Source organism: Lycium ferocissimum, chromosome 8 (genome assembly GCF_029784015.1).
Source record: "Lycium ferocissimum isolate CSIRO_LF1 chromosome 8, AGI_CSIRO_Lferr_CH_V1, whole genome shotgun sequence".
In the NCBI taxonomy this organism is placed as follows: domain Eukaryota; kingdom Viridiplantae; phylum Streptophyta; class Magnoliopsida; order Solanales; family Solanaceae; genus Lycium; species Lycium ferocissimum.
Genome location: NC_081349.1, coordinates 32,659,343 through 32,673,110, shown reverse-complemented (window position 1 = coordinate 32,673,110; position 13,768 = coordinate 32,659,343). Strand labels below are relative to the sequence as shown.

Here is a 13,768-nt window from a genome sequence, read left to right as displayed (position 1 = left end):
TTGAAAATTCTTTTGTATATATATTACCCAAAGCTGGAAAATTATGGTATAGAACATGCAATATAACACGTAAAGTGAAAAATTCATTACATGCACGCATGCAAAGTTCACTAACCACGTAAATAAGGTAAGTGAAACAATGCATTTTATTTCACAAACTTTCCAAATTCATATGCGAAAGGTGGTAATTATGTGTAAATTAATTAATTAACTTCATCTAGTACTTCAAGGTTCATCCTCTCCGTAGCCTCCATTCCCTCCTCCATATCCTGATCCATAGCCGGAGCCACTACCATATCCCGAACCATTGCCACCATTACCGCCACCACCTCCTCCACCGCCGCCGCCACCACCACCACCGCCACCTCCTCCGCCTCTTCCACCACCACTTCCATAACCGGAACCACTTCCACTTCCATAACCCGAACCATATCCTGAACCATTTCCTGAGCCACCTCCACCACCACCACCTTGGCCACCACCGCCTCCACCACCACCACCCCTTCCTATTCCTCCACCTGATCCATACCCTGAGCCTGAGCCATATCCAGAGCCACTACCCCATCCTGAGTTTCCACCACCGCCGCCACCACCACCACCCCTGCCACCTCCACCGCCTCCGCCACTCCCAAACACATCATCTGCCTCACCATATCCTGAGCCTTCCCCAGAGCCATACCCTGAACCATAACCTGACCCTGCTCCCAATGCTGACCCTCCACCACCACCACCTCCTGCTCCACCACCGCCACCGCCACCGCCTCCTCGCATACCATAGAATCTTGCACCAAAAGCAAGATCAACAAAGAGTAATATCACTAATGCAACTCCTAAAAGTTTGGAATGCACCATTATGTTAAATTCCAAACTTCCCAATGCAAGGCTTATTATATATCAAGTACAATAGTAATTTATAAGTACTTGTGTTTATGCAATATTTGTAAGGGAAGTGTCACTTTGCCAAGAGAGTAAATGCTTATGATTGTGAGTGACAAGCTTAAGGTTAGTCTTGCTATTTATAGGCACTCAAAATCCAACTTTTCTGAGTTGCATGGTTGTCTAGTAGCTTCTTAACGAGTATATTTTATTTGAAGAGGAAAATATGAACGTGTTGATTGGAGTTAGTGGTGTTGGTGGTAATGTAGGTGGCTACATTTTACAATAGATATAGACTTATCATGGGTCTGTAAGTGGTGGACCTTCATCGTCTAGCTAGCTTCATGCAATGATGCAAAATTATATTATGGATTTAAGTTATATGAAAAGGTGGATTCCAGTTGATGAATTCTGAATTTTATGATAAGATAACGAACGGGTTCGAGATAGATAATTTATAGTACATATTAAGTGATCATTTTTTAACACAAATATAGAGAATTTGGGACAAAGCTATTGATTTTGCCAAATCCTTAACTTGTGGTGTAAATCCGACCTTGAGCGACAAATAAAATGACAATGTAAAGATTCTTTTACGTACAATACTATCAATAAATCCTAGCCTATAACAATAGATTAGTTATCGTTTTTATCATACTATTGATTAATGTATATCAAAAACTTTACCTGTACCTAATAAATGACTAGATTTTGGAAAATATTTTTTACATGTCAATACATATTACGTAAACTCTTATTTTATTAGAGATACAGTTTGCTCCCACTTTCTATTTGAGGCTTAAAAAAGAATGAATTAGGATAATGGGGCCAAGGAGTTTTAGATACATTTCCACTCTGTCGATTTCTGTTCTCACTTGACTACATATTTTAGTGACTTCCATATGCAAAGATTGTCGATATCTAATGTGTTAGGTACATTTAATTAATAAAAAGATCATATTTTTTAAAATGTTTTATTGTCGGGTTTTAAATTTATATACCAAGTAAACCAATAAAATATATTTTCAACCTCGAAATTAATTTATTTGGTTTTTTGGTTTTTTTTAAGAATATTGATACAAAACATATAACTTTTACTTCAAATATTCCTTTAGTCCTAGTAAGATACAACTATATAATTAAGGTGTTTTATAAGAAAATACACAAAATGTGAGAAGAGTGATGACATTGTATTAAAATATTCAACAAAAGATAATAAAATGGGTTAAAATAAATATTGCTAATTAATAAGCCATAAAGAAAATGACCATGATCTAAAAATACTAAGTCATGGTTAATAAGTATTAATTACATGACAAGAAAAAAAACTGGTCATGTATTTTCACTCTCTAAACCAATTATAATGATGGTTAAAAGAAAAGATATCCAACATTATTGTCATTCCTAGTGGTAAATTGAATTTCTTTTGTTAGTATTAGTATTGAGTTGGTTTTGGTTTTGACTTTATATGAGTTCTAACATTAGGATATAAAACTTATTGACATTCAAAATTCTAAGTTCAAGCTTGAATAATATGATAATAGGAAAAAAATTTAAGACATATTTATAAATTACATTACAAATAAATATTTTTATGTATAAAATATTTTTAAAATTGAATACATGTAATGTCAAATTAGTTTACTGTTTGACTTTTTTTTAGCTAAAACCAAACCAAACCAATTATTTTTTTTTTTTCAATTTTAAGTCAAACCAAACCACTAGTCTATTTTTTTTCCGACTATTGACTCGATTATTTAATTCACGGTTTTAGTTATCCTAGTGTTAGGTACATTTAATTAATAAAAAGATCATACTATTAAAATGTTTTATTGATTGATAAAGTGTTTAAGTAAATCAATATATTTTGCGGTGAAATTAATTTATTTGGTAGGTTTAATAAGAAATTATGCAAGGTGCTTTACTTTATTAATGTTGGTTCATTGGCTAAGGGTTCGAATAAGACTTGGTATCCTGTAAACAGACTTTAAAGATGTTCAATTGTTTACAACTGTGGGAAATATCGAGGACCCTTTACACAAATGGATGCATCATAAGTTCTTTATAATTATTTCTCAATATAAATTCGTTCAGATTCATGTCCGAATATAGTGATGGTAGAATATTCATCTGAAACTTTCTCAATTGTATCTATGTGGTACACGTTCCTTCTATTTCTCTAAGTAAAGTTCTTTGTATTGCAATGTCTATTACACGTTCCTCCTATTTCTCTAAGTAAAGCTCTTTGTATTGCAATACCTATTGTATCGCTAGACCTTTTATTAGTGTAGACGTACGGAAGCATTCATAGTAAAGGCGTTTTCTATATGTTCTTAATTCAATGCACTTTCACTGTATTTCCCAAATACTAGATGCTGTTATTTTCTCTCAAACTATACCACTATTATTTGGTTAGATATTGGAGAAGCAATCACTACTAATCACTACTATTACTTTCTCCAACTATTGTACTATTATTTAATTCACAAATAGTTATTTTTCGATTCTTATAATTAAAAAATAGCTAATAGCTCGAAGTTTGAAAATTTACAAGTGAAACTTCAGAATAACATCTTAAAGTTCACTTTACAAAATTTGAAATTTCAAGATAATAATTATTTTTCAATAGCTGGACCGAAAAGTGGCCACGGGCGCTATTTCTACTTCTAAAGGTGCGTCCATGGTCCATGAAAATAGAAAGAATATTGGAGATTTGATTGAATAGCAAGAAAGGGTTACTAGAAGCTCTTCACATATGTTGCCTTTTGGTTGGATACTCCCTCCGTCCCATATTATTTGGCCACTTTCTATTTTGCACGCCCTTTAAGAAATCATAAATAAAAAATATATTTTACTACCTTGCCCCTATGTCTCTCCAATAAATATATTCTAATCAATATTGACTATTTTCAAGAATATTTAATACTAAGGGTAAGATGGGAAATATTTAATTAATTTTATCTTAGTTTTGTAAATGAACAAATAATTTGGAACATATATTTTTAGTAATGTGTCCAAGTAATATGAGACGGAAGGAGTATAAGCTTCGACATTCAATTTTTGGAAACTCCTAAGTACCAATAAATACCACAAATTAAATATCCCACTAGCTCACCATATTGGGGTTTTCACCCACTTATTATCCGATACTCGCGTTAAAACTTTATTTAATTTAAATTCACACAACATAAGGTTTGAAATGACAAAGCCAGTTTTTTTATATAAATATTTCAAAAAAGTTAAGATTAGAAGGATCGTATCCGTGCGACCACAACTTTTGGTGGTCACAATTATTATTGTAAATAGCACCTAGCAAGATCATATAGTAGTTTTAACAGCTGTTTTACTTTAAATGTGGTAGCCTATCAAGCCCTTGTGATCAATTGTGCCTCTATGGTCCAATATGAAAAAGGTAGGAATATTATACGAATTTAAATTAAATACACTAATAGTGATAGTGTAATTATTTTTTATATGATCACTATAATTTAATTTGTTATAATAAGTTACTTATCATTCTGGATTATCGGTCGATGTTATTAAATATAATTGCTTGTCATTACCTTTTAATTGACTTAATTATGTAGATATTTTTTGCACCGTTACGTCAACACATAGGACTTAAATTCATATTCTATATTTGATTGAATAACAAGAAAGGGTTGCTAGAAGGTCTTCACATATGTTGCCTTTTGGTTGGATAGGCTTAGGCATCCAATTTTTGGACACTTCTAACTTCTAAGGACCAATGAAGACCACAAATTAAATACCCACTAACTCACCTTCTCTTTAAGTTCCTTTTCATCTCAATGTGTATAGTGGGGAGTAGAAAAATTGGAAGTTTTATAGTGGGGAGTAGAAAAATTGGAAGTTTTCTTTTCTTGGAATTCACTCTTTGAATGACAAATGTCATGTTTTTCTTTCTTTTGCTTTGTATTGCTTTGGTGGTGGCCATATGCACAGAGCACACTTTGCTAGTTTGCTTTCGTCTTTGAAACTCAATCATAGCACCAAAATGAACAGTCCATTCTTGTAGTGCTCTTTCTTTTTAAATTTTCTTAAAATAAAAGTATATGATGTCCGAATCAACTTGTGCATAGTGATGAATGACAAAGCCAGAGTTTTATATAAGATATTTAAAAAGAAATTACGATATCACACATAGGATTTAAACTTGTGACCAGAAGCAGTTTCTAAATTCCCTTTGCCATTACAATAGATTTTTTACTTATACCTTTTAACAATTTATATATAATAAGAAAATACGTTTTTCCCTCTCTATATCCTACTATATAAAATATGCATATATACTGAAGAAGGCATCTGCTCCGTAATCTCTAAGATATTTCATAAAATTATGTATGGATCCTCAATCACCAATTCTTCCATGAATATGAATTGTTATCGATAGTTTATGTATAGGTTGAACACTGCCTAATGATTGACTTCACGAAAAATTCATTGGATTTTGAAAATTTGTATCATTGGTCTGCCACATTTCCCAATTAAACTTAAGAAGCTCGAGACATGCCTGCCAACCCTGACCTGCCTCCAATTACTAGAACTGAATTTGTTTTCAATTATCCTAAGCCGGCCCTGGTTGTTGCTCTATCTTATTCTTACATGTTATTGACTTGATAAATCATATTTTGCTGTAAGTCATTAGCAATATTGCAGAGTCCATCATGATTCTGCATCTTATTATAGCTCACGTCCAACGAATAAGTGATATTATGAGTGCTAAGGAGGTGAGTTCTTTGGTCAAATTGGGAACTCTAATTAAGTTGACTTTTTTAGTGCTGAATTTGGAATTTAAATCGTGTCTGAAATTTATTGCACCAAGAAATGAGCACTATAAGTAAAGCAAGTCATTTTAGTTCAACAGTACTAAATTTGAATCTAAATGTATATACGTGGATAGTTTAAAGATTATGTATACTGTTAGTATAATTTTTGTCCTCTTACAACATGTTTTTTACTTTATTTTCTAAAACCGGTATTAGACTTATTATAGACGATTATCGTTATTGTAAATTACTTGCAATGAGTTCGATATTATCAGTGTATAAGAGTTAAACTAATTTAAGTGCCTCCGACTTTATCACATTTCTCGTTAGATGTTACTATAAGCGTTGATTCCATTAGATATTTAGATTATCTTTACAAATGTAATTCTAGTCATATGATTTTTTATTTTTTTTTTATAAGAGAGATCTGTAAAAAAATAAATAAAAAAAATAACTAGAAGACTTCTATAAGCTCATTTTATTCTATTATAAGTGGGCATAGAAAATCATTTTTCGTATTTTTTTGAGTCTTTTAAATCACTCTTAATGCTTGTAGTAGCAACTTTTGCGCACTTGTTTAACAAGATATGAAGACAATACCAAGTCTTATTAGTTCATCCAAACTTGTAAATAATTAAACACCACATAGTACAAGTTTTGTCAATTCGACAAAACTTTCAACAATTTAAGAAGGTACCAAATCTTGCCCGTCCATCCAACAAAACTTATGTAATTAAACACAGGTAAGTTTTGCCCATCCGGCAAAACTTACAAACAATTTGTACCAAAGTTACGCCCAATCCTCGTAACTTGTGATCAAGTTTTGCCTATGTGACAGAACTTGAGAACAATTTAGCTACAAAAGAACCAAGGAGACAGTAGAAATGACAATGCCTCTATGCAAATTCACAGTACTTGACTGCTGTAAAAGAGTTTCACTGTGATACACCATTTAGTTTTAAATTCGTTCAGGAGATTGCATACATCATATGTCAACAGTCAGAAACTGTATCAATACACTTTAATGTAAACACTAAAAAATTCCTGGTATAGGTATATCATATATAATAATGTCACTTCAGTAAAGATCAAGATTATCTACCAAGAATTTCAAAGTAAAACTAGTCTCAAGCTTGATTTGATTGAGCGCCCTATATTCTTGAGCCCTTACTTGACACGAATTAAGGTGCCAATTTTGAAGCTAGTGGAAAGAATGAGGAGCCAAAGGAACAGATAATAGAACCAGCACCAGGACAATGTCGACATCGTCTTCCCGGGAAGAACACTAACTACTGATCCCAAGTGAGCAGAGCTATGTGATATGCCAAAAGATAGGATAACGTTGTAATTCCCATGCTTGCCCACCAACCCGTCTGTTCCATTGCCACTCATAGTCATGTTCGTTATTTGAACCAAACCAGTGACATGGATTGAACTGGATGCTTCCGAGGAAGAATTCATACGGAGAGCTTTTGAAGGGAACTCCGAAGCAAATGCAGGAGGAGCAGGAATACCGCCCAACATGCAGCTTGCCTGCTTCATAAATGGATACTTATAGTCTGCAACATTGAAAATAAACAAGTTAAAAGATGTAATCCTAAGAAACAAAATTGCGGTTTTCACCGAAATTTGTGTTAAGCTAATGGCCAGAGTAATATATCTAAATTTAGGGGTGTCAAATGGGCATGAATTTGGGAAGATCAATATGGGTGAGTTAATAAATTTTTTTTTTTTTTTTTTTTTTGGGGGGGTTGGGTTTGTCAGTAACCCAACCTGCCAGATTCTTACTAAGTTAATTAATTTGTTTGTTTTTTATAATTTGTTTATCTAATAAAAGAAAATTCTCTTTATTACTACTATATATAACGTATCAAACAAAAAAAAAGGTATCTTTAAAAACATTTGGACAAAATTTCTCATGAGTCAATTTGAGCTGCATGTCAGCCCAAAATGAGCTGAGTTAAAAATTGGGCAGATCATGTTTCTATGAGTTAATTTTTCCAACCCCATATCTTATGTTATTATCAGTAGTAAGTCCAAAAAGAACCCTTACCGCTACCCGATCCAAATTTAGATGGTTCCAGTTTCGAACATGATGCAACATTGTTCTTCTGATCCTCGGGCTCTTCACTCGATGCAACTGGTTGGTCAGCTAGCTCACCAATGTTCTGCCATGAAAGTAATAAGCTAAGATTCAAGAAGACCAGAACAGAAAGATTAGTACAAGTGGAGTTAGTAAGTAAAGTTACCTTCTCCTCCAGAGATGCTAAGTCAGAGACATGAGCATCACCTCCGATCATCATTGGTGGATTGAAACCCATACTTTGGAAGTCATCGTCTGCATCAAAAAATGTAAGGTACTCCTCAAGCATGTCAAAACTTGATGTATCAACCTCGATGGGTCTTGAAAGATCACTAGCTTCAAGGAATGCTCCATCATTGAATTGAAGGTTATCAGTTGCAGTTACGATTGGTTCATCAAGTAAGTAATCTGCATCTTCAGAGTTCACACTATTGCTTGGTTCATTCATGAATTCATGCTTGACTGGATTTGCGATTGCGTAATGTTCAATTGCAGGATCATATGATTCCTGCTCGTCCGGGGGCTGAAGCCAGTTTTGTGCTTCTTCAAAGGAGTTACTTGTTTCCCCGCTGTTGCTAGCATTTTCCTCGCAGTAGCGTTTCGAAGAAAGTGGAGCACTATCCACAGGTGTGTCAGTCCCGAGAATCTGGTGCAAGAGAAACATGAACCAAAATGAGAAGATACATATTACCTCCATCCAACACTGACAGCAAGTTCATCTAGATATAATTTTGTGCAAAACAGAAAACGAGCTGCTACCCTTGTTTTCTTTTATTTGGAGGTACAGACAGGATGACTCGAGATATAGAATCCAAAGCTTCATCAACTCAGACTTTTATCCTAACTCACACAATCTTATCCAGGAGAGAGAAGCAGTAAACAAGATCTTACTAACAAGTTCAAGAGACAAAAAGGCTAAAGATATTCAGAACACTCACAAGGTATGCACTTGGCTTGCAGCTTCACTGGACCTACAACTTATTTCACACACGCTAACGGATTGAGAACTATAACACCGAAGACCCCATCCAAGAAGAAAGAAAAACACTAGCTACTTCAGTTGAAACTCATCTTATCATCTCTCCCACTTAGCTACCGCTAACTCGCTTCAAATGGAAGAAGCATGAGAAAAAGGCAAAAACATCACATAGCTTTTGGAAACCCTTCTGCCCCGAAAAAAAAAACGATCGTGTTCTCGCCATAGCTTTAATAGGTGTAAAATCACTAGCACACGGAAATTCGCAGAAGCAGGCCCCATCAAGTACATAAACAGAAATGCAATCAATTTCATTTCACTCCCTAAGTCAAATTCATAAGTTAGCACAAGGAAGAAGGAGAGCTGAATTGGTATTGATAAATGTTCCATCTAATTATGTTTTGATGTTCAAAGGACACCAGAAAACAGGAATATAAGGTTGACTATCATGTTTGAATTGATAATGAGAGATCTCCGGTTGTTACTCAGATTGGTGTTCAAAGACACCACAATAGAGTAACTTCAAGGATGAATAACTACCTCCTGACTTACTTACTTTACGAAAATGAATCACTATTCCTGATCAACAGCCACATTTCATGAACGTAAACCAAATCACTTGGCAGATCCAGAAATGAGTCAGCTGGGTTCTCTTTGGACCGTTGGATAAGGTGTTAATGATTTGCACTCTGTATGTGTGACTGAGAGAGAGCTGCGGGGGTGGGGGTGAAAGACCAGGGCATATCCAGAACAAAGAAAAGAGTATATACCTGCTCAAGGTCATGTCCATCTAGATAGATATCATCTCCAAATTCAACTTCTTCAGCAACCTCTTTCTTGGGCGCAATTTCTAACTCATCATCCTCCTCCCATTCCTCCTCGACAAAAGGTGCCCCATACTTTTCCCCATTCTTCGGCCCTGCACCACTCTTCTGGAAGACTCTACATAGCACAAGTGCATCCTTTCCACCGAAAAAAAAAATGAGAAGAAAATAAGTAAACGAGAAGAAAATACAACTCAATATATAAAATAGCAAAAATAATCACTATCATAAGGCTCATGAAGAGAGAGGGGGAGGGAGTTATCTCCTTCTAGCTTCCCACAACCACATGTTCATATGATCTCACCTGAGAAATTCCAGCTTTGTCCAACTCCTCATCAATTAGTTTGTACTCATGCATAACCCAATTAGTCCTCTGACCTTTTGGAGCCCGACCACTATGAAAAACTAGGGTCTTCTTCATACCAACAACCTTAGACTTATGATTGACAGTCCTGTCCTTTCCAGTTGTCTTCCAGTAGCCTCGTTCTGTCGCCCGATTGGTTTTTGCTCCATTGCCGTGCTTCCTATCAAGCACGCTGAAAAAGTACCATTCCAAATCTCTTGTTTTCAGCCTCGACATACCTAAGACATGGATAAAATTATGCTAAGCTAAACCAATCAAAAATAAATTACACTAAGCTTACTCTAGGACTTGTGACTATATAAACACCAATTCTGTAAAACCATAATCAAATGTTCTAATAAATAACGCCAAAACGGGCTACCAGGTTGTGATTTATAACTCCATACAGAGGAAAATAAGATAGGAAAGCTATGGTGTAACATGCCAAATACACAAGAGAGTGCTGTGAACATATTCTCGAAGGATAACATGATCTAAAGTGCCATACACAGAAGAAAAAGATAAAAGATAAGAATGTACTATAGATACTCAAACTAAACAGATCAATGGTTTAATTTCTAACGGACAAACCTAAAGTACCTATGCTTAATCCTAGGGTACTGCTGACTAACTATACACATACACGTGACTCAAACACTCTGAACAAAAATTTGAACCACAAGCCAATCTCCTAACTTTCAAATTGAACATTAGAAAATTGGAGTAAGAAGCAGAATAAGTAATCAAAATCCGATAAAATGAATGAAATCAAACCTACTTTGCTGGGAAGCAACACATGGAGAGAAATGTCCCAAAAGAACTACTATCTCTAGCTTGGTTAATAATAGAATACAGAGGAAGCAAAGAACCACGTAGGCGATACCAACTAGTAGTCTATAATCTGCATTAGAATGTGTTTGCAAGGAGGTATTTTAGTCTGGTTGTGGATTTGTATGTCAATTCATACAACTGACATCAACTAGTTGGGAGTAGTGGTCAGAACTAATTCACTAATCATCCTGAAGGACCAAATCACACACCGTTCATAGAAGCCTATCATACAAACTACAGCAGTTCTGTATAAGTTAACAAGTGAAGCTGAGTGAAGAACAATACTACAATAGAGCATCAAGCTATTAACTTTAAGGGTAAGAGAGAAAAACTACCAAAAAATCAGATAACTATCTTGTCCATTTAGCTAGAAATTTATAAATGAATAACTATGCCTCAATCCCAAATTAGTTTAGTTTGACTATATAAATCCTCTATATCCATTCCCAATTCAGGATTTAGAAAATTGATTATCTTTTCACACTGAGTGTCAACCTACCGCAACCCCCCAAGTCATTAGTAGAGAAGTGAAGCTGAGTGAAGAAGAATACTACAATAGACCTTCAAGCTATATAAACAAAAAGGGTAAGAGAGACAGACTACCAAAAATTCAGAAAAATGAAATCTTGTTCATTTAATTAGAAATTCAACAATCAATAGCTACCTCTCAATCCCAAATTAGTTGAGTTCGCCTATACAAATCCTCTATATCCATTTCCTACTCGGGGTCTATAAAGTTTACACTGAATGTCAACCTACTGCAGCATGCCAAGTCATTAGTTGAGAAGTGAAGAACAACACTACAACAGGCCTTCAAGCTATAAAGTAAAAACAGAAAGGGTAAGAGAGAAAAACTACCAACATTTCAGAAAAATGAAATCTTGTTCAATTAGTTGGAAAGTTATTAGTCGATAACCACATCTCAATCCCAAATTAGTTGAGCCTCCCTATATAAATCCTCCATATGCATTCCCTATCTGGTGTCTCGAAAATTTGTTATCTTTTTACTCAAAAAAACTACCAAAAATTCATAAAGATGAAATCTTGTTCATTTAGTTGGAAATTCATCAATCAATAATAAACCTCAACCCCAAATTAGTTGGGTCTCCCTATATAAATCCTCTATATCCATTCCCTATCCGGGGTCTGGAAATTTATTACTATCTTTTTACTCGAAAAAAGTGCCAAAAATTCATAAAGATGAAATCTTGTTCATTTAGTTGGAAATTTATCAATCAATTAACTACGTCTCAATCCCAAATTACTTGAATTTGCCTTTATAATCCTCTATTTCCATTCCCTATTTGGGTTCTAGAGAATTAATTTTTCTTTTTTACTCTAAATGTCAACCTACAGCAACACTACTCACACTTTGAACAAACTCAACAAACCTCAAAATCAGATAGATACCTTGATCATTTGGTTAAATTGTTATCAATCAATAACTACCCCTCAACCCCAAATTACTTGATTTTGCCTATATAAATCCTCTATATACATTCCCTATTCGGGATCTCAAAAATTTATTAATATCTTTTAACACTAATTTTCAACCAACAACAACCCTCTCATACTTTGAACATACTAAACAAAGCTCACACAATAGTCAATCATAGTTGATTCCATAGATCTAACAAATTAAGCCCATTTCACCCCAAAAAAGCACATAAACACCAAGACTTTACGACAAATATTGAGTAACTAACAAAGTAAATAAGGGCATTCTTGAAAGAATTCAAAAGGGTGCTAATAATTTCTCTGACCCTTTTGGTTCCATAAATCAAGAACAACGATAAAGAAAGATTTCGGATAATTTATTACTCCCTCGGTCCCAATTTAAGTGTCTTACTTTCCATTTTGATATGTCCCAAAAGGAGCACCCCCTTCTATATTCAGTAAGTTTTTCAGTTCCAACATTCTACCTAGCAAGTTTAATACCAAAACAAGATTCAAAAGACCCCCTTTGTTTTCTGAACTCCGTGCTCAGCCAAACTAAAACCCCCTTTGTTTTCTGAGCTCCGTGCTCAGTCAAACTAAAACACTTAAATCGGGACGAATGTTTATTACTCTAATTTCTCAACCAACAACAACTCTCCTCAACTTGAAACACAGCAAATCATTTCACTAAATTTGGTTCCATAGATCTAACAAATTAAGCCCATTTCACCACACACACACACACAAAAAAAAAAAAAAAAAAAAAAAACCTTAAAGATCAAGACTTTACAACAAATAGGAAAAAGGGTATTACCTGGAAGGTCCCATGGTTCAACTTTGTAAATATCAATTTCAGAAATAGCATCAAATCTCAATGGTTTACCAATAATCTTTCTCCTTAAATAATACCTAACCAATTCTTCATCTGTTGGATGAAATCTAAACCCTGGTGCCAACAATTTATCTGACCCTTTTGATTCCATAAATCAAGAATCACAATAATCAAAGATTTTGGATCAATTTTGGTAAAATAAAAGTAACCCAATATTGTGGACTTTATCAAGAATGCTTAGTATAATAGTTTAAGTAAATTGGTAAGATTTAAGGGTTATTATTGAGAGGAAATTATTAATTGTGAGAAGAAGATAAAGAGGTGTTGTAATTGGAAAATCGAAAAGAAAAGTTTGGTAAAGTGTAATTTTGATGACTTTATATTATAAAGTTTATATATATTCAAGAAAGGGTATGGGTCACGTTACTGAGACGTAAAATAGTTCAAACTTTGACACGTTTTAGTGGACTTCACCTTTAAAATACTCCTTTGGCCACTCTCTTTATTATTACTTCCTCCCTACGTTTCGCGGATTCTTCACTTTAGATGTCGCATTCGTGTCAGATACTTTAAAAATATACTATTTTTGGAGTATCCGACATGTATCCGCTGATAATTTTGAAGTGTTCGAGCAACATAAATTTCTCCGTCGATACAATTTGACTAGACACAAAATTTTAGAAAGAAAGGAATAATTTTGAAACTTATGATCTAAAACGGATCATAAATTATTATGCTGTTGTAAATTCATTCAGGGTAAAAGGGAAAATTTTAAGTTA

The 13,768-nt window shown here is 34.3% G+C and overlaps 2 protein-coding genes across 2 annotated transcripts; both read right to left on the bottom strand.

The window, feature by feature from the left end:
- Nucleotides 1-63: 63 nt before the first annotated feature.
- Nucleotides 64-1,120, bottom strand: LOC132066840 (glycine-rich cell wall structural protein 2-like). The gene has a single exon (XM_059460039.1). It carries the CDS (start codon nt 850-852, stop codon nt 226-228), a length of 627 nt encoding a protein of 208 aa, XP_059316022.1. The 5' UTR covers nt 853-1,120; the 3' UTR covers nt 64-225.
- Nucleotides 1,121-6,560: 5,440 nt separating this feature from the next.
- On the bottom strand, nt 6,561-13,352 carry LOC132068090 (NAC domain-containing protein 78-like). Its single transcript, XM_059461561.1, has 6 exons — nt 12,972-13,352; nt 9,851-10,128; nt 9,493-9,684; nt 7,913-8,392; nt 7,717-7,831; nt 6,561-7,222 (listed from the first exon to the last, which is right to left on the bottom strand). Exons 1-6 carry the CDS (start codon nt 13,138-13,140, stop codon nt 6,831-6,833), a joined length of 1,626 nt encoding a protein of 541 aa, XP_059317544.1. The 5' UTR covers nt 13,141-13,352; the 3' UTR covers nt 6,561-6,830.
- Nucleotides 13,353-13,768: the final 416 nt, after the last annotated feature.

Coding starts and splice junctions, on each gene's coding strand:
- LOC132066840 (XM_059460039.1), bottom strand. CDS start 852: ATGGTGCATTCCAAACTTTTAGGAGTTGCATTAGTGATATTACTCTTT.
- LOC132068090 (XM_059461561.1), bottom strand. CDS start 13,140: ATGGAATCAAAAGGGTCAGATAAATTGTTGGCACCAGGGTTTAGATTT. Junction 10,129..12,971: donor TGAACCATGGGACCTTCCAG/GTAATACCCTTT, acceptor TCCATGTCTTAG/GTATGTCGAGGCTGAAAACA. Junction 7,832..7,912: donor TAGCATCTCTGGAGGAGAAG/GTAACTTTACTT, acceptor CTTTCATGGCAG/AACATTGGTGAGCTAGCTGA.